Raw genomic sequence first — 21,074 nt, 5'->3', positions numbered from 1 at the left:
TTCAGTAGTTCAGCTGTTGTTCTCTGACCCTGAACATGAGGTCTGAATTTTGGGCTCTTCTTCATATACAAGTAATTCCACTCCTCTTTGGACACAGAAAATATTCTTCTGCCCTATCAATAAGACAACCACAGCAACACAGTGACAACTTAGGGACAAAGGCATTTCAGAGCTTGTATTTCTCATGTTAAAGGTTATAAATGAAGAAGGCTCTGGTGGAGCCATCCTGGGACAGAGGCAAAGCAAATGGATCTCTCCTGTTAGAATGCAAAGGATTTCCTTGAAAGAACATTGTTATTAGAATAGACCTTCAAGAGAAACCTGCAGGTGGGTCTATAACAGGCAGTGAACCAGAGCTCATCCAGGCTCACGTCCTACTTCTTCTCTACTCTACTCACACAGCTCAGAAGCCCAAGCTCAGGAACTGAGCTTGCTGGCAGGAGCAAGCCAAGGATCAGGCTGGAGAGAGGACAAAGCTCATGAAGGCCTCTGGAAGAGGTGCCAACTGTGCCATGCAGAGTGCCTGCACCTAAACAACTCAAGCCACTGACTTCAAGGACTGGCAGACCAGCCTGGGTGCCCTATCCTGCTGCCTGGAGCATTTACTGCTTGGGGTCAGAGAGAAGCTGGTGCCATGGCTACCAGTGCCATGTGGCTCCTTCCATTTACAAGCAGTGGCAAAGCCAAGCGCAAGAAAATGAGATTCTAGAAAGCTCAGTATGCCACAGTTGTGCTTTGCTGCAGAACAACACTGTAGGGTCAAGAGAAGATTTCACTTGCCTTTCACCAGTCCTCCAAAATATTGTGCTTTACAGAGCCTGCTTTCTGTAAAGCTCAGAAGTGGCCAGACAAGTGAAACAGTTAATAGCAGAAATTAATCTTACAGCCTGCTGAGTTCACTCTGAACCATAGCTGAGTATGAGAGCGAGCGAGCAGATGGGATGGGCAAGATGAATGGTTTGAGTAATTGGAAAAAACACAGATACAGAGAGGAAACTGAAGGAAGACAGAGGAGAAATCTCTGCCCAGTGAGGGACAAATTCACAAAGCAGCTGGGATTTCATCCAGGGACTCGATGACAGCCAGGAAAGGAGCATCTAAGGAAGCTGAACTGAGAGAAAGTAAAAGAATGGAACTAATCCAAGGCACCCCTGGTTGATTCATTACAAAGAGGGGAAAACACTTTGAGAAATAATTTGAGACAAAAGAACATAAGGGAAAAAAAAAGGTGGGGGAAAAGACAAAGAAATTCAGGAAAGGGGAAGCAGACAGCAGGAGACAAATGCCAAAGTTCACTATTCCCAGGCTGCTAAATTAAATCTGACTTTCTTGGCACTTGACCATATTCTGTCACCAGCTATATAATCCAACTGATTAATAAATACAGCAGATATGCATTAACCAGTTCTGACTTTGTCCTGGTTTCTCCACCAGAGACTCCTGCTCTAGCGAGCACTGCTTTCCCCAGGATCCTGCTCAAACCTGTTAATTGTCATGCCTCACACTCTGAGCTCAGTCATTTGCTCCCCCTTTTTTACTGTTGACACAACACCACCCTACTTGGGTTAAATTCTTTAATGGACCTTTTCTAAATTAACAGCATGCATTTTGTCCCAAGGGAGAGAAACCGTGCAAAGATACTGCCATTTGTAATACAGCTTTCCACTTTGATGGGAGACTCTTGTCCTCTGGTTGCAGCTGTGCATTGCCTCCCAAGCCCTTTCCTGACACAAATGAGCAGAGGAAATGATCTAGCTTTAAGAAAAAATATGAAAACAGCAGTTTTCACACCTCAGCATACCCATTCAGCTCTAAAAAATTGCACAAAACAGTTGTCCCAGCTCCTGTCTTCAAGCAGGAGATGTGTGTACTCTCCTGGGCAGGGCTGTGTGGTGGGAATTCATCCTGTGTGAGTATGGACCTACTGCAGACAGGTGGAACTAGCTGTGGCATCAGTTTAACCAGCAGTTTCCAGATATTTTGTATGTATCATCACACTCCAGATTTTACAAGAATCACCATCTATACCTAATTCTCAGCAAGGGTCTAAGAGAAAACATTTTTTAATATGATTATGGGAATCAGCTATGGGTCATTCACCTTGGCTTGAAGACCACGGTCTAGGACTGCTGGTGTACCACACTGCAATTCTGCTGAATTATCTTCAGTTTTGGGGTGATATTCAGAGTTACTGAACTCTTACTTCATTTCATTTTATCCCAAGTCAGCTGAGTTTTGCTAAAAGCAAGGACTGTCACTCTTAGTCTAAATTATACTGAGTTTAGGGAGTCTGTCACTAGAACAATAGATCCAGGCGTAGACACTGCAACTGGTTTTAATCTGCAGAGAGTTGATCTGGTTCCAACAACATTCTGCAAACACCATCAGACACAATCAGCTGAAAACTGCTTCAAGCTACTCAGCAGACATGTCATCCAGGTACCATGGAGTGTTACTTCCCATATGCTGCCAGAGCACTGAAATGGGGTTATGATAAGAGATGAACAGATTCAGTCTGAAATCTCAGTGTAATTAATTCACTTGCCCTTAAAAATCATTGTAAGAAATTTCCTATTGCAAAGCCAGTAAACCCACCATAACCAACCGTGGTGTTATTGCCAGTACAGCACATCAGACCTTGCAAAGAATTAATACAAGCTCTGCCAGCTATCAAAAATCCCAGCTTTTGCATGAGGGTCTAATTGGCAAACTGGCTGAAATTTGTGTGCTGTGCTCAAGCAGCTGATACAGCAACTTAGGAAACACTTACAACATCTGAAATGGATGTACATTTTCTTTCCTAACCAGTCACGGAGAACTTTGCCCTAAATAGCTTAATTGCTTTTGCTTACCACTGCCACTGGCATTACTGCTGCCTTTACGAAGCATTTTCCTCGCTTGTGATGCTGCGGACCATTTCCATCCAAGCTCAGGGCCATATTCTGCCATCATTTTCACACTGCATATCTCAGGATTTAAAATTAGGCAAGTAACGAGTCTCTGCCATGTAATTTACATCTAATCAGTATTCTGCTCTTCTGCTGCTCATCTCAAAGGGTGTCTATGAGAAGGGTGGGCAGTGTACAGAAAGGACTGCGATTCATTCGGAAGCGAAAACTAACCCCCTTAATGTACAGATCAGTGCTGGAGGAGCACACACCCTTGCCCTGCCAGCCATGCCATGCCATTCCTTGAGGGGCTGAGCCAAGTCCACCCAGCAAGGCAGGTGCTGGAGAGTTGAGGCTCAGGTCTAGAAATGACACAAAGGAACTGCTCGCAGCCACTACACCCAAACAAATCACTTCACTCCTGTATAACCCATGCAGTTACACAGACACAGAAGGTGCGAGGGATTATTCCACCCAAATTACAAGGAAGTTATTGCTCCTTTCCCCTTCTCTCCAGGGCTTAACACAAGCCAAGTAGCAGTGGAAGCGCTCCCAGCAGAGCTGCTTTTTCTCCATACGTGCGCAAAGCCTCCGTTTTTGGCGGCAAGGCTTCACTGACACAAAAGAGACAAACTGCCATCAACACCTTCCTCCTTGGTGCCACCCATGCAGTTTGGCACTTTTGTGCCTTGTTTAAATAGTTATGAAGAGTTTGAGTATTTATTACCACGAATTTCTTAACCACTGGTACCAGAAGACAGAGTGGTACCACCCAACGGTACTGAAGGAATCAAGGCTGTGTCCATCTGAAATGGGGAAAGAGGGAGAGAGCACAAGACCATGAGGGGGAGGTTATTCTGCAAGCAACAGGAGATGCTGTAGCAATAGAAGATGCTACAGGTAAGGGACAGAGACAAGGGATCAGAAAGGAAATATTTAGTTACTCCTCCAAACAGCCTTGCCCTCCTGGCAGTGTCAAGGACTGACCAGACCACTATATGTCAAATGGCCTTTATGCTTTGGGCTCTATCTCTCAACTCTGGTGCAGGCAGGAGGCTGGTGTGGATGAAGCTCCTGAAAGAGGGGCTGCTCCTTGTCCACTCTCTGTAACAAGAGCCAGCTCACCTTCCTGCAGGGGTTATTTTCTGCCTGTGGTTTAGCAGAGTTCAGAGCATCCTGGACATCAACACCTTTACTGCCAATCCCTGTTCGTATCAGCACCCATCCTTTGCATTGCATGAAAAGCAAATGACAAACATACGGACAGCAAAGTATTTTTATTCCATCTTTATTGCCTGCTGACATGTTCAATATGCTCAAACTACATCTGAGGGACTGCATAGAGAGTGTTTCTTGTTTATATTTGATGTACGGCAGAACACTTTACATTGCACCAAATGTTGAGCAAACGGTAACATAACAGAGAAGCTGCAGTGGCAGCTGGAATTTCTGAGGTGGGCTACAGAGACTCTCTGGGGGCAAAAGTCTGCTCATCTTATTCAAATGAATCGCTTTTCTGGCCAAATCCTGCTCTGATATGCCAACTGACGAATACAGACCTAGTAACATGAGAAAACATGGAATAACTCTGAGAGCTTCAATTCCACAGCAAGCTGAAGAATTTATAGCAGCTAAAAACCAGAGAAGCAACTGCAACCACACTGAATGGCCAGAAGGCTCTGAGAGACAAGTTCAAACCTGCAAACCCTTGCACAGAAGAGTATCAATAGAATTACTCATGGGAGAAATGAGGGTGGGAAAAATGACTCTCTGTTTTGGAGCATCCTCTTCCCAGGGAAAAAAAGAACTGAGAACTTTGTCTAATGGGACTGAATTGTCTCTCAGGGAAAAGCAATACCAGTCGCACTACAGGTGATCGTGGACAGCCATAGCACTTCTAACTTCATTTCAGAAAATTATAAAGGAAACAACATACAGAGAAAAGCAATCCTTCAATCTCCGCCCAAGAATAGGGTCAGTATAAAATGTTCCCAAAAGGGAAAGGCAGATAGAGGCGTGCCCTGTGGCTGCTCCACACTTCCTCCTCCCTCTCTATGGTCATTTTGACCCCACATGGAGTACAAAATGAGCACTTAAACTGCCTCTGCTGATCATACTTGGTTATGGGACTAGGTACTCAATGATTCTCTCCAAAGAGCCTCCTACTTACATTGCTCCCACACATCCTAAATCTCCTGTACTTCCCAAGGTTGGATTTCCTTATCTCCCCCACAGTTTCATGCTATGGAAGCTAGCCATGATGGCTAAAAGGAGATTGAATACAATTAAGCTTCCTACTGAGACAGGTGAACTTGGAGCAATAACTAACACAAAACAAAGGAACCAGCTTACACCAGGTGATTTAGGACAGGTAAATCAGGTGTCTAAGGTGGAAGAGGGACTGCTTGAACTCCTCTCCTTACCAGCACAGGACAGCAAACAAACAAGCATGCTCCAAATGTGGAGTCTGGTGCACCCGGTTTATACCACGTCTGTTCCTACACTTTGCCCCTCTACAGCAGACCTGCCATCTGCCTCATCAGCAGCAGGGTTTTACCCTCTGAGCTGATCAGTTTGGATCTCTGGTGTCACAAGAGCTCAGTTGGATCCCATGTTATTTTATCAGAGCATCTCTGTGTTGCTTTCATAGAAAACCCTGAACAAATTCCTCACACTTGGAGACAACACACCAAGAGAGTCCAGAGAGGAGAGAGAGAGAGATGGACCCAAGAGGACTCTGTGACTTCCTCAGGTTGGTGTGAAGATGGATCACTCACACTGGGGCCACACACTTCTGTGGCCAATGCAGTGGTTTCACCTGCCCTTGGAAGGTGAGGGAAGATCTAACACACAAAGCACTGAGCAGAACCTTTCTAGGTTACAGAGGACATCTGCCTGTTTCCTTGTTTCCTCTTTCCATTCTTAACAGTGGTCAAATGTACAGGTCTAACGACAGGGAGGGCAAAAAGTGAAAACAAGAAAAAAGGGAAAAAGGAAGACACTGCAAAACGATGACTGCAAAATGATCAGTGAGAGCTGCAGACAATGAGAAGCAGTAATAAATGTGAAGGCAAGATAGATGTCAAGAATGATTTGATGCTGATTCTGACATAGCTAGTGATAAAACTTCTGTAGATTCAAATGGGCTCCAAATTTAACCTGGAGGTTCAAAAGAGAGCCCCAGGACCTCCAACCAAGACGGACTGAGCTTCCTCCTCGCCTCATTAATTCCTTATTAAAATTGATTCTCCATTTTATCAAGCATTCAAGTGCATCTGGAAACTCAAGGCTAGAAGTCTGCAACTGGGATATCCTTGAGAACACCCATACATTTAGAAAAGAATCCATGATTAACAGCCACCCTGCACAGAACCACAACTCAGCATCAATCACATGGCACTGAAAATGGCCAGAGGACAGACTCAAGTACTTCATGTTGTGATTTAAGATCACTTCTAGTTACATCTGTTACCTGGACCAGGACAAAGAATCGTTTCTTCCATCTCTTCCAAACATTTTTACCAATGGCCCATAAATACCTAGGAGAAAAGAACAGGTGAATTCAGCACACAAGTGTTAATTTGTTCTCTTGCTTTTCAGTATATTCTGTTTACACTTAGAAACTGAAGTTAATGCACAAGAATTAACTAATGCACAAGGGCAATTACAAGACTCTCAAGTTCAACAGCATTCATGAATGGGTTTATTTTTAGCCTGAACAGATTACCAGAAAAGAAAGTGACATAAAAATCTTACAGACCCTTAATGTTACACAGTATTAATTCTCTCTTTCCTTTTGTCTTTCACAACTTGCTCAGGATTTGAAGCTCTTTAGTGCCAGTGAATAGCTACATCATGGTTGGATGGGTGAAGAATGCATTTGCAGCAGAAGAATTAAGGGAGAGAAATCCCAAATCTTCTTTAGCCTTCATAAAACCATTTTGCTGAGGGGAGCTGTCAAACAGAGGGACATTTCCTACATCAAACCCAGCACACAGGATCTCAATATCCACTGGACTGACTAAACCAGGGCACTTCACTGAGCAGCTCTAAGATGAAATCCGAGAAATTGCTTGGCTACAGATAATTCAAGCAAACTGAATAATCTCTGAGGAGGAGTGAATTTACTGTTTTATACAAAGGAAGAATTAACTAAAAAATTAATGTCAAAATAAGCATTTAATCTCTGTGATGAATTGGCCACTGTGACACTATAACACAAACACTGGCAAAACTAGTGGCAGCACCAGGCTAATAATAAACATAAGGATATTATTCAGCATTAATACGTTTTATGTATCATTATAATTACTTCAGTTCTGGCTCAATAAATACAAAAAAGATTTCATTTTTGGTTATGCAAGGGGTTCCTTATGCCAGAAGGGATCTAGCATACACTTGGTGAATGTTTAAATCACAAAACTCCAAGTCATGCTGATGTGGGCTTTGAGTCCTTGGCTAGTCCAAGAAGAAGGTAATAAATGTCCTTTTGGCTATTGCTGCTAACATCAACAGAAAGATAATCTCAGTTCTGGTAGCAAGAGGTATAAACCTCAGAGTTTTATAGGTAGATCAAATGTTAGTAGATTTAGATTTTGATTTTGAGAAATCAATACTGGGAGACACAGAATAACTTAAAAAATTATATTATTCTCAGTAAGAGAGTTGGACAGTTCATCTGTCATTTCTCACAGGAAAAAACATAATTTCCCATGAGGAAAACTGTTTAAAATTTAAACTGTTTGGCTCATAGGCATTAATAAAAGACTATGCTAAGAATATGGAAAGTGCACTGTAAATGACTGTAATAATGCCATTTTTATATGTATCTTTCTGCTTCACCTCCTGTGAACTTGAGAAAGAAACTTTCTCTTTGAGAACCTTAAAAAGCAAAATTTCCTAATGCACATTCAAAACAAAATGACTTTAGGTTGAGACAAATGTTTACCCAGAGTGCTTCATGTTTTGAGGCTTATCCATTCGCACAGCAAGCTTGATCTTCAGGTCTTGATCAGGGCAGTTTTTGGAAACAGTCATTTTGTGCCACTCTGACTGCTTTGGGCTATTAGGAGTAGGGTGGAGAACAACCTGTAACAATTAAAACAAACAATGTTAAAGGGAAAAATTATTCATGAATGGGGTTTAATGGGGAACATTAATAATGTGTAACAAAAATACATCAGTTGACCTAGTTTTGTCCTAGAAGTCAGCCTGGATATGCCTATTCACATCAATGAGGATGGCTTTTTATTGCTTTTTTAAAGTACAGCTTGTTATTTTGAGATTTGGTCATATATTCTTTGGGTCCTCAGTCAGCTCATGGGGCTGTGCAGGCAGAGCTGCATGATCAATTCCTGTCATTTCAGGAGGGTACATCTGACTGAGCTATGACAGCAGATAAAATCTGCATCCCATGTCATGACATGAGCGGCTGCAGGACTCTGCTTCCATTTCATGCAGCAGGAAATGCTGGGAGGATCTCCAGCTGCAGCACATCCATTCAACATCAGTGACTGCAGATGAACACCAAAGGCTCAAAGAAACTGAAAGCTCCAAGAGGTGAATAGTCTTTCCTGATCATAGCTGTGCTTTTCCCACTCGTTCATTACCTCTACAAAGCAGAGCAGCTCCCTGGAGAGTAAGATACAGAGTATTCCCCTAGGACAACACCACATCCACCATCTTCTCCTGGTATTTCCACATTTCCTCTGAGGTGGCCTAATCCCCTTCCTCCTACACCTGCTCCCCTTCTGATGCTTTCACTCTCAGAGGTGACTTTGCCTGGTACAAACTAATTCAAGCTTCCACTGTGCTGTAGTGAGATGAATCTTCTTTAAATTCATTAATCTTTATGCAAGCAAATTGTTTCACAATTCTTACAAATGGCAGCATTCACCCTCATTAACTGGTGTGCTGCCATCACTCATTTCTTGCTCATGTTTAGTCTATGCCCCTGCCAAACTCCAGCCCAGACAATAATCTTGTATTCCTCTGCTCTTCAACTTTGCTGCTGATTCAACAATCTAGAGGCTGTTTTACACCAAAATATCATTGACGCTATTATCCTGTCATGAATTACTGTAAAACTTATTTTATTGCCTCCTCTAAAGCCTGAGGTAAACATCAGTAGATTCTCAACTTTACCCTTATCCATTAATGTTATTTATCTCTTCTTTTATTGAATTGCTTTCTCTGTCAGGAATCTGAAGCTGTTATTAGTCACACAGATAACTGAGCAACATTAGTCTGTGCTGCATCACTCTTGGAAGAAAACACATTCAAGCAAATCCTGAAGATGAGAAATGAGTTCTCCTTGAGGCAGGGGGTGTTAGAACTGTGACAGACCCAAGCTCTGAGCAGCATCCAAGGAACCCCAGAGCCAGGCAGGTCATGCAAGAACATCCACCTGTGCTAAGCTGCATCTCTTAGTGAGGGAGCAGCCATTCTGTGTGCTTGGGATGCTCTCTGCTTTGATTTCTAACTCTTTTTTCAACAAAAGACACAAACTTTTCTCAGTGGTGCTGCAATTCACAGCTCTTCCCCTCCTTGCCCTCAGCAGATGAAGTACTGGCATGGCGGAAATCCATGGGAGCCTTGCCACTGGCTTCAATAGGGTCAGGATGTATTCCCATGCCTTCAGCTGCCCATTCAGCAGTGCAGGGCTTGGGAGCATTTTCCAGTTCTCCCCTGGATAAAAGTGGTGAGCTGAGGAGTGGCGGCCGCTTGCCAGCTCAGCACTGGCAATAGAAAGTGGGCTTTGTACCCGCCTGGCAGCGCACAAGGCCGCTGCTCAAAGGGTGGCTGAGCAGGGGTGTTTTGTGTATAAAACCTGCTTTCCTCCTCTCTCCATGCAGGCAGGTTCCTGCCCACTCCAACAGCTACACCAGGGGCTTAACACACTCCCGGTTTCATTATAATTTAAAGAAGAAATCTTGATGCAGCCTGAGCAGACACGCGTCATCCTTCGGCCGCTCCGGGTACACCAAGCGTCCCTTTGAAGTTTGGCCGACTGAAAGCACTGGTGGCCACGGGCCAGGGGGAATCACTGCCAGCTCCCCACACTTGCCACTGCTGGCCTGTGTCCTTCAGCCTGCAGAAACTCAGGGCTGAGGGATGGTTTCCTGCTGGACTGGGGATTAAAGCACATTGGTAGGGCTGGCTCATCAGCCTTTCAGGGCAAGAGGGGTTGCTTTGGGTGCTGACATCTTTCTCAGAACAACATGCACAGCTAATTGCTTCCCAAGACCAGCAAAGTCAGCAGTGCTCATGGCTGCCAGTGGAAACAAGGCTCACAAAGCAAGAGGGGCTGCACTGAGTGTAACCACTCAGGGGAAAATCCCTGAATGGCAGCGCGGCTGGCTGGGCGAAAAGCTCTGCTCAGCATGCCACAGTGGATAAAGGCAGGGTGCCAGGCTGTTTGAAGTAGGAGGTTTTGAAAATAATCCTGAAAATATTATGATGCTGTGCAGCAAAACAATTGTAGGTTTTCAGCTGTAGTACTGCAGCCTAGAGGGGTCATCCTCTTTGTCAAAAAAGGAGGACAGGCAGAAAGGAAGGATCAAGGTGTGGATGAGAAAGTCTGAAGGGGCTGTGACTGCCTTTGAAGAGAAGGTTGAGAGGGCAAAAGAGGGGGTAGCTTTGCTTTTCTCTCTCTCAAGTGCAAGAACAAAGGATACTTCATGAACATGAAAACACAAATAATTAAAATGAACATGAATTACATGAGACAAAATTGCACACAGCATTCTCCATAATAAAGCTATATATTTGAATCAACAGCTCACTAGATCCTGGGAGAATGTTTTGCACTTTTATGAATAGGATTAACAAAACCATGTTAATTAGGAAAATTGTTGAATGAACAGAGACTCTTCCTTGTCAAGGCACAAACAGCCATGGAGTTAGCAAGAAACACCCGAACAGGTTAGTCCATAACTGGAAATATAATTCTTGGGCTTGCAACAGGATCAGTGGCTTTCCTGGCCATGGATTTCTTGGCCATAGCCATACAGACAGGATGGAGAGCAAGGAGTGCTGCAGGGCAGGGCAGACAGAGCCCAGGCTGCCCCTGGAGATCACCTGGGTCATGCTGAGCCACAACAGGAGGTGCCAACTCCTCTTACTCCAAACTGATTTTTGTAGAGTCATCATCACACTGATCTCAGCCTGAGAAGCTGAGGAAGGCATGGCAAGGAGTTTGCTGCCACTTCTGCCTGGGGCCAACGTAAATTAAACAGCTGCACAAGATCCATGGAGACAACTGAAGTGCCCCAAAGCCACAGGAAAGTGCCATCCACAGATATTCTGGAGCTGTGGGCTGCTGTGATCAAGGGCCACCAGTGCCAGGGCACTGCTTTAGGGACCACAGACAAGGGGCAGAGATGGGAAGATTTGCTCTGTGGCCAATACCCCAGGAATCTGAGCTCTTTGCTACTAATTGCATTGATAGAGCAATGAATCCTCATGTTTCACTCCCCAGTCCAGCCCCACTGAAGCCACCAGCTCAGCCACCATCCACCCCAGGGAAGCCAGGGCTCCAAGCCCTTTGCAGGGAGTAGTGCAGTCAGTGCTTTCAAAAGCTCAAACCGTGCACCGGCTGCTCAGCAGATATGAGAGAAACTTAACAGTCCCCTGCCAAACTTAAATCCCCTCTTTTTGCTTCAGCATAATCCCCTTTTCTGCCTCAGGAATGTCCATTTCCGCAAGCAACCTTTGAGGCTTTCCGGACTGCCAGTATTGCACACAAGATCCTCTGCCTTTGCTCAGAGCAGGCACAGCCAGCTGAAATCCTGCCATTAAAACTCACAACAAAGACAGCATGCGAGATGCACTCCTCTCCAGCAGTGCAGAGCTCGCTTTCTTTCCCCCTCCTGAAGCTTGGCAAAAAAGCAGAGCATGTTGTGCTCCAAAGATATTTCTGTACAGGAGAGATTTCTCTAGAAAAGCAGGGCCAGAAGGAAACATTATTAAACTCAAAATCTCCTTACCCTCCCAAGCTCTTTGTCCTCCAGAGCCAGCACTCCTGTGCTCTCTGTGAACAGCTTCACCTTCACTGCAGGAAGCGCATGGGTTGTCGTGAAGTCTCCTTGGGTGCCCCAGCTGTGAAAAGAAGGACAGAGAGGTGTTCAGCTCAGCTGCAACACTGCTCAGGCATGAAAGAGTTAACCTAAAAAGTGTCTGACACAAGCTGAAGTGGTTGGGTTTGTGAGTGACAAGGGCATTAATTATCTTCTTTGGGAAATGTGGGACAGATGTTTGGAAAACCCATGATGATCCTTTGGGGAAATAAAGAGAGCATCTGGGAGCAGCACGAAACCAAGTTTTGAGAGAATTTTCTTAGTTAGAAAGAACAATGTCTTCTGCAGTGCCAGCCTATGCAGTCACAAGAGAAGTAGAGGATTGAAGACATCTGCACCCAGGATGTCTGTAATCACTCATGCCTGTGCCCCTCTCTTGGCTAATTAACCTCTGCTTTCCAGGCTGAGAGTGAGGTTTTCTTTTTCTGAAGAAACTGCAATTTAACCTGGGTCGCTTTCCAAGTCTCAGCCCAACCCAAGTTTAAATCCAAGCCATTATGTCTGGAGTAATCCTAGTTTGCTAGGGCTACAGAGCAGGACACCAGCTCCTTGTGGGTGGGATTGCAGTGGCCAGGAAGATGCCACCTCTGCAACTACACCATCAACCACTGTCCACTATTGTACTCTCTGAGTCATTCTCTGGCTTGGAAAGGAATGCTATAGATGCTGAATTATCCACAGCCTCTAGACACAATGTCTCTAGAGGACATCTACAAGTTTCTGCAATCACAAGTTGCCCAAATGCAGAGAAAACATGACCTCATTCCATGTGGGACCCTGCCAAGAGCGTGCCATGAGCAACACCTCTGGGTGATGTGGTGGAACCCACACCGCAACCCAGAATGCTGCAAGCCAGATGATTACACCATAACTCACTAACCACTTCTATTCCCCCTCACTCTGTTAATGACACTTTCTCACTTTAGGCTGTCCTCAGACTAGATCCTCAGTTCAAGAAAGGCAGTTCCCTTGAAAAGGCTCAGAAGACATGGTCCAGTGACTAGATATTCTGCAAAGATGAACACCAAGCAGCATTTTTAGCTTTTGGAAACCAATCAGTAAAAATAATTCACTTCTCCTTGTGTTCTAGGACTATGGGATTATGCTTTGCTCCCCACTGAACAAATCTTGTCCAACTGAGCTCAGCAGATGAGCATGTTCAGCACAGAGGTGATTAAGAAACTTGGGTTCTTCAGCACCTTTGCTCTGAAGCTTCCTCTCCTGATGTCCCTGTTTCACATCTTTCATTTTTTATAATGATGCATCAAACCTCCACCAGTGCCAGACTGCAGAGGTTTGGCTTAAATTATCTATAGCACTATAGGTCCAGTCAGGTCCTTTACATAATATCTTTTTCATGTGTGAGCCATCAGCTACCTAAAAAATATTTCAAGGGTAAGAAGCAAGAAACAACTTAATTTTCTAATCACAGATTCAGGTCACAGGTTATGTTTTCTCTCAAAAAACTGCGTTGTCACCAGGAGGGAAAGTAGGAAGATTATCTTGCTTTGGGTAAGAGGCAAAAGTAAGAAAATATCCAACCTTCCACTGTGTATTTTGACAGCATCTGCTTTATAGAACTTGTATCTCTGTTTACTATTAAAAAGCTCTTATTTGCTGAAGCATTCCCAGACCATATGTTATCAACAAATGTTACTAACCAAATACAAACAGTAATTTTCATTAGGTTTCCTTCATGGGAACAACATTAACCACAAAGAGAATAAATGTTTCAAATGACAGCAAACATACATAGCAAACCCTTGACAACACTGGTGCTTACATATTCATACCCTCAAAAGCCCTGAAAAGATCGGCGCCAACAAATGGAGACCATCAAAAGTTGAGTTTTGTGCTGGTTGGAGCCTGTGGTGATGTCATTAGTTGCCATAGTGATGCTCAGCATAAGGCCATAATTCAAGCCACTGAAACATCATTTGTATTCAATCTGAGTACCCAGTTTATCTGGGCTGTGTATTAAATTATTGTTCAGAAAATTATCTCTGGACAGTAGCTAGGTATTAGCATCTTCTGAGGGACTAACAGTGGAATGGTTTCATTTCCATATTTAATCATTAAGCAGGTTATCACTGCAGGAGTTCATTTGTTGGGAAAGTGCACTGGGACCCATTGTGGACAAATGCCATGAAGCAGCCATGCTATTTTGTCCCCCTATCACAGAACTCATGCTGACACCTCAAAGCAATAAAACATCTGCAAATGCAGACAGACAAATGTCATCTGGCCAAGAGGACACACACATACAGATGGATACATTTGGATGTACAAACACCAAAAAAAGGTACACAGGTAGAACAATCCTGGCAGTACTTCCTCAATCAGGACAATATTAACTATCTGAATCCTGCCTGAACCCCTCAGCTCAGCATTTCTTATTGGCCAGTGCATCCCAAAGTCTGGGACTGATAAAGAAACGCTACTGTGCACAGAGAATTTTCTAGAATCATGGCCCTATTTATGGCATCTTGCTGTTCCAGTGCTCTCACCAGGATCTACTTTTGTCTCCAGGGTTTCTTATTTAGGATTCAAACTTAGGATAAGCAGCTAAACTCTTCTGGCTGCGAAGTGCCAAAGGTTGAGATATGCCCCAGGTGCTAACTTGACAGATGCTGGCCCTTGTTTTACCTTTTACAAGCATAATAAGGAGATCATGACTGCAGACTTTGTGTCTACAGATTCACCTAGAGGTGCCATCACAGTTACTGAACAAACAGCCTGAAGTGCTGTGATTTTATCCTGAATGGAACACAAAATGACACATATTCAGAGGGTGTGAGCAGCCAACAAGTAACAGAGGTCAGCTCTTGTGTCCCATTACCTCCCCAGCCTCATGGAGCACTGGAAGGATGGGCTCACCTGTGTGATTTCAGGAGCATTTGGGAGCTGTCACAGACACTGCCCTCACTCACACACGAGGGGCTGTGATGCCACTGCCAATGCAGGTGCCAGGCTGCTCAGACCTAGCTGCTCTCAGCTGTCTTGGACTGCTGATCTGAAAAACCTTCAGGTTGATGCTATTCAGCCCTTCCCAATTTATGGCCCAAATCTGTAAGACCACTCTCCTCCCACTGATGCTGTAACCAAGCTCTTACCCTTTCCTGCCATAAGGTCACTGAAGAAACAACTGTCACCACCCCATGGAAGTGCAGGGCTTTACTGATCTTTGGCTGTGGGGCTGAGGGCTTCTAAAATGCAGAAATAGCAATTATAAAGTTAATTACCACACAGCTAAAAAGACAAAAAAATTAAAATACTGTGGCACTGCTAAGTTAAAATTCATGATTGAAATACTATTTGGGATATGAATAAGGCTTGAGCAAAATCCTGTAAAGATCCCTGTCCTGACTGCACTCATGTATCACATGAAACCAGGCAGGAGGGTCTCTGACTTCAGCTGCTTTTCTTCACAATATCCTGCTTATGTGACCTACAATTTTCTCAGCTGTCCTTGAGAGACACTGATTTAATAATTTCTGTTCAATTCAAGTATGCAAGTTCCTCGAAGGGGAATTTTAGCACCTGTGACCTTCCTATAAGTGAACATACACATTTAATACCCAGGAAAATTCATTAAACACTTACATTAATATACTGTGCTCTCCAGCAAGTCTGCTCAGCCCCTGCCTAATTTAAAACAGTCACCCTTCTTCCATCAATGCTCTTGTAACTTGATGTAGCCAGAACACTGATGCCTGTGATTTATATAAATAATGAACAAGTGCAACTGGGCTGCATTGCTGGGCCATGAATCAGCCCTGCTAACCAGGCTAACAGGGGAGCAGCTGCAGAGCCACGTGCTTTCCACAGGGGGGACATTTAAACATCATCTATGACCACTTCTCACGGGCTTCAAAATTACCACAGGATATCATTTATCCCTGCATGGAATAAACATAAAAAAATCAGAAAATGCATGGAATAAACATAAAAAAATCAGAAAGTGAAAGTGAAAATGTGTACTAAAGGAGAGCTATGCTGTCCCCTCAGTGGGCTCACTCCAGGTGTGCATGATGCTCACTGGCCACAGCAGTTTCCTGGGACAATCTTCTCTGCCAGAGCTGCTGCCCTTCTGCCTTGTTCCCATAAATTCACCACTTCAGTAAAAAAGTCATGCAGAATAATATTCCTACCTGTTGGCCAGATTTGCAGGAGTTTACTGAGCCACCTGCTCAGTATAGTTTTCCCAAATTAACCGATTCAGCAGCAGTGCCTGCCCTCCCAGGACAGGAACACGTCCTTGGGAAGGCAGGGCACGGCAGGCAGCTGCTTCCACCCCTGCAGGGTCACCAAAACCAGCAGCAGCATCACCTGCCCTCCTGCACAGCCAGCTGGCCGTGTGCAAGGGCACAGAGTCCAGCTGAAAGGCATTTAACGTATGTGACCATGGTTGGGACAATAATTTCAAGGGCAGCTGTCCTTCTCTTGCTGTCCTCTACTGTCAGATGGGATCTGGTGAGGATGCCATGACTGGCCAGTCTGGCTGCCTCCCTCCCTTGTGCTTCATGCATTTCTCTTCACTTACAACCCTCATCTCTCCTCTTCTGACATGTCTGTGTCCCTCCTGGTGTACTTGTAGCTAGGTCTCCATAGTGAGCTGGCTGGTGAAGGGGAGTTCATCAAATTGGCAGCACAGACAGCCTGACAGACACTGCCTGGGCTTGGTGACTGCTTCACCTTGTGTGGTGTGATGCTTTTAATCCAGCCTTGGTTTCTCAACTTACTGTGGTGTCCAGTCATGGTCCCTGCTGGATCTGGACCCTGCTCTGACATGGAGAGTTCAGATCCGTGGAGTGCATTGCTGCAGACTGAAATGCTACTTACAGTCTCAGTTTAGTTCTCCCAGAAATCCTGTCTAACAAATGATGGTTTTATTACTTTAGCACACTCCTCCCCTCCCAGAAGAGACCTTTAAATCTTGGGCCATAAATCATGTATGCCCATGCTTAAGCACTGGGAAAAACAGAGTTAGAGCAGAAGCACACCAGGCACTGAGCTAACCTACCTTCATGCAGTTGATGGAGTAGTGCACCTTTTCCTCTAATGTAATGCTAAGCTGTGTTTCTTTTCTACATATTCCTAGAGATATAAGCAAGGAGGAAAATAAACAGGTTTAAAGTATCTAACAGTTAACTATATATGAAGAAGCACACAGGATAGCTTTTTACTATATTCTCTAATGCTTTATCTATACCAGCCATTCAAAAACTTGAACTAGATGTTGATGACCAAAATTGTCAGTGATCTACCTGAACTTCCCTTGCCCATACATAGAGGCAATAGTTCATTATAACTGAGCACAGACAGACTCACTCAGGTCAACAGCAAAATCTCATGCAGGGATGGCATTAATCCCACTGGGATGAAAATACCCATTTTTTAAAATGAAAAGAGACCTTGGGAACTTCTAGGAACACCATAAACTAGACAATGGTGATCCTTTCACAAGCAGAGGCTGGAAGAGCTGACAGCTCCTTGTAGGGAGCAGTGCAGGTGAGGCACTGAACTGGCAGGGCTGTGGCAGAACAGATGTGTCTGCGACACGTGGCAGAGGCAGGTGCTCACACCTGCACCAGCTGGGTCACAAATCCATAATAAACAGAAGCAGGGCATCCCAAAGCCTTTGAAAAAATATGTACTCTTTGCAGCTCTTGTGGGTAATAGAAATGGATAATAGGTTTTTCGTTTGTGTCTTTGGGATTTGAAAAAGCCCAAAGGCACAGAAGAATTCTGGCATTGTTTAGGCACTCCAAGAAAGCTCACAGGCTGGGTCACACACCTGAAGACCTGTGGGATGCACACACAACTGCACACACACAACTCTGTTCCAGCAGGAGAATGCCATGAACAACTGCCAGTCTGGGACAGCTACAAATTAGTTTGTCCTAATTTCCTACAGCAGGACTACAAACCTAAAATTTAGGGGACTGTACTACTGTGTAAATGTGCCTCAGTCACCTGCTTTGTGCTCCTGCTACTGCAATAAGGAGAGATCTAATTAAATCAGTAGAGTTAGGCCTTAATTTGCCTCATCCCAATTTAGAGGCAGCAAGCAGATGAAGTGATGCCTGACATAGAGGGCCCCTGTCTTTCCACTGCTATAAGGGTGTGCTGGAGGTGACTGCTGCAGATTCACAAAAAAGATTTGAAATTAAAATCTCAAAGAACACATACAGATGCATATACATTGCTCATGCAAAAACATCCTGGGCTAGGAAATACCACTCAGGTGCTAAGAAAGGCACCTTTCCATTCTGCCTGCAGAAATGCACCGAGAAAGGTTTGCATCCATAATACATTTTGATACTCGGGGCTGCTGAGCCTCCTCTGGGATTCCTCCCACGGTAAAACTTTGATGTGTTTACTCACCTTCAAAACAGGATAACCAAAGACATCAGACACAGATTGACAACACAGCCTATTTTTGTTTACATTTGTTTCCTCCCCTCCCTTTCAGCTGCCAGAACAGCCTTTCAGTCCCATCCCCTCGGAACAAGCTGAGCTGAAGTGGGAGTGACAGCACAAACAGATTTTATTCCTCCCAGACTCTCCTGCACAGACTTTGCAGTGATTTAAAACACGCTTCCACTGATGCAGCTCCCGTGCAGGTGCTGATAAATCAGCATTCCTGCAGGCACTGGCTGGCAGAGGCGGCTGTACCTGCCTTCCCTGCAGCCAGGGAACACTGAGTGAGGCCATGGCTCTGCATGCAGCACTGATGATGTCTGCTCTGATGGGATAACCCAAGGATGCTCTGAGTGAATCCATCGTTTCCCATGGCCAAGCATGGAACACTCCCTCTGCTAAAATAGAACACCACAGGTAAATATTTTGTTTACAAAAAGGGCATTTATTTTCCCCAAAATACCACTGCAGAAAGCACTATGCTGTTATTCAAAAGGTGAGCACAGACAGTGTGTCACTAAGGACTGGGCTCCTTCTACAGCAGCTAAGGAGGTGTTCCACCCTCCAGCACTTCATGGCCTGTCCTTTTCTGTTTCCACAGCTCTGAGACACAATGTATGTGTCACACACACGGGCACCATCTTGCCTAACATCATGCAGACAGCAGTACCAGACCATCTCTCCCTCCAGGAGCTGAAACTCCCACATCCTCAGGCTGGCTACGGCAGCCCTGCTGAGAGGGAAATATGGCTGGGAGAGATCACATCTGTGCCTGAGTGTGCAAGGCACAGAAGGATGAGGGTAAAGCTGACAGAGACTGCAGCAAAGCAAAGCCTGCAAAGGTCTGCTCTTGATCTGCTTGTGGCTCACACACAATCCCCGTGGATCCCTTTCCAGTGCCAGCACGGGGCACCGCAGCCAAGAGGAGCTGCTGAGGCCGACAGCACAGCTTTAGGAACCCAAAAAGGGATGATCTTTGCTATGCAGAAAATACAGCTTGACTTGTGTTTCCTGAGAATGACTGATTCACTGGGGAAGTGTCACGAGGAAGGAAGAAGGGATGGGAGGTGGATGTAAAATCACATAATAGCTATTTATGGCCACGAGATGGCATTCCTGCCCCAGAGATGTCCCTCCACCATGCCTGCACCCAGCCCAGGACCACACACCCCTCCCAGACCACCGCACCCCAGCCTGGACTCTGCTGCAGAAATCCCTCAGCTGGTTTGGATGTGAAATTGTGGCAGTGCTATTCACCACAATCTTTTGGGTATTAACAGGGAAAATTAAAAAAAAGAAAAAAAAAGTTGCATGAATACCTTCCATGATTTAAATGATGACTGCTTTTCAAATGCCCTGTGCTCTTGTCCAATACTATCACAATTAGAGAAGAAAAAACTCAGCAGGGGTAACTGGAAGCGAAAGCCCAGCACTGTTTTATAGGGAGGTCTGAACTGAAAGAAAAATTGCTTTTACAAGGGCTGCCTACTGTATGTACTCCATCACTGTATGTGCTTTGGGTACAGCAGGAGTTTACAGCTTCATTCATTAAATGCCTGTGTGCATTTGCTGTCTGTGGCTGTGACCACTTCTTGGATAGGGTGACTTCAATGCCACACACATGCTAATCAAAGTTTCCTTTGGCCAAAGATGCTCCACTGACCCAGCCACAGAGCTGCTCACTCCACAGAATGACCAAATATGATTCATCTCTCCTATCTGATCTTGTCACCCTGAAAGAAAATACAGCTGCAGGGGACTGCCATTGGTTAAGGCCTGGTCATGGTTTTGGATTTAATAAAGCCTGCCAGATTTACAGAAACTTAGTATCTCACAAACACAGACCGTGGAGAAGGAGACAGAAATCCTCTGCTTGAAAATACAGGTTACTGGTTTGTGCTAACATAGTCTAGACCCTCCTTTATAAAACTTAGCAGAAAGCAGTGAAATATTTTCTAAATGCAAACAGCAGAAAACAACTCAAGGTACTGAGAGAGACCAGTCTGATTTTTATTTATGCCCCAATATATGTTATATTCTTATAGGGGCTTCCTGACTCCCCCTTTTACTGTGGAATGGGACAGGCACCCTTCCAAAATCAGCTGAAAGGAAGAACAAGAAGTGTGAGACCATATCTTGTTGCAACAGCATAGTAACAGCAGTAGGTTGCTCCCTTTAAGGGGTTTTATACTTAGTTCTGTGGTTTGTTGGGAGATGCAGCACATTCACAAAGCCAGCACACTCTACCTTAATTTCACAGAAAGGACACCTAAAATGCTGAAAAATCACTATCAAGATTGGTCTTCTCATTTCACCATTCCAGAGCTTTGTCCAGACAGGAGCAGGCACAGTACCAATTCTTTAAAGCATGTCCTCTATCTCCCTACTCTGCTTTGCAGCAATAGCAGCACCCCTCATTAAATAATAATGTGCACTACTTGTACACAGCACTTAATAAATAAACCAACAACTAGGCCCTTTCACTTGCCTCATCCCCTGCCTTTCCCCTGGCAAATGATGTGCTGAACTTACACTAAGGCATGGCTTATTTGTTTTTTTTAAATGATGTGCTGAACTTACACTAAGGCATGGCTTTTTTTTTTTTTAAGAACACCAACTCTGAGCAATAAACACCATGACTGAATGTATCTCAGACCCTGCATTCTGCAGTCCTCCCCTTAATGAA

General features: G+C 44.6%; 1 protein-coding gene across 12 annotated transcripts in view; it reads right to left on the bottom strand.

Moving 5' to 3' along the window:
* Nucleotides 1–21,074, bottom strand: part of CADPS (calcium dependent secretion activator) — a 203,760-nt gene that overhangs the window by 99,893 nt on the left and 82,793 nt on the right. For all 12 annotated transcript variants that reach the window (XM_054281013.1, XM_054281015.1, XM_054281020.1 and 9 more), the window contains exons 7-9: nt 11,876–11,987; nt 7,837–7,976; nt 6,361–6,427 (exon numbers count right to left, since the gene is read on the bottom strand). In XM_054281013.1, the coding sequence (XP_054136988.1) occupies nt 6,361–6,427; nt 7,837–7,976; nt 11,876–11,987 (319 nt within the window). The remainder of the gene's footprint in view (nt 1–6,360; nt 6,428–7,836; nt 7,977–11,875; nt 11,988–21,074) is intronic.

Source organism: Melozone crissalis, unplaced genomic scaffold (genome assembly GCF_028551555.1).
Source record: "Melozone crissalis strain CALT ecotype California unplaced genomic scaffold, PUWL_Pcris_2 ptg000029l_1, whole genome shotgun sequence".
NCBI classification, from domain to species: domain Eukaryota; kingdom Metazoa; phylum Chordata; class Aves; order Passeriformes; family Passerellidae; genus Melozone; species Melozone crissalis.
The sequence above is the reverse complement of the archived record's forward strand: the minus strand, read 5'-3'. Positions and strand labels throughout refer to the sequence as shown.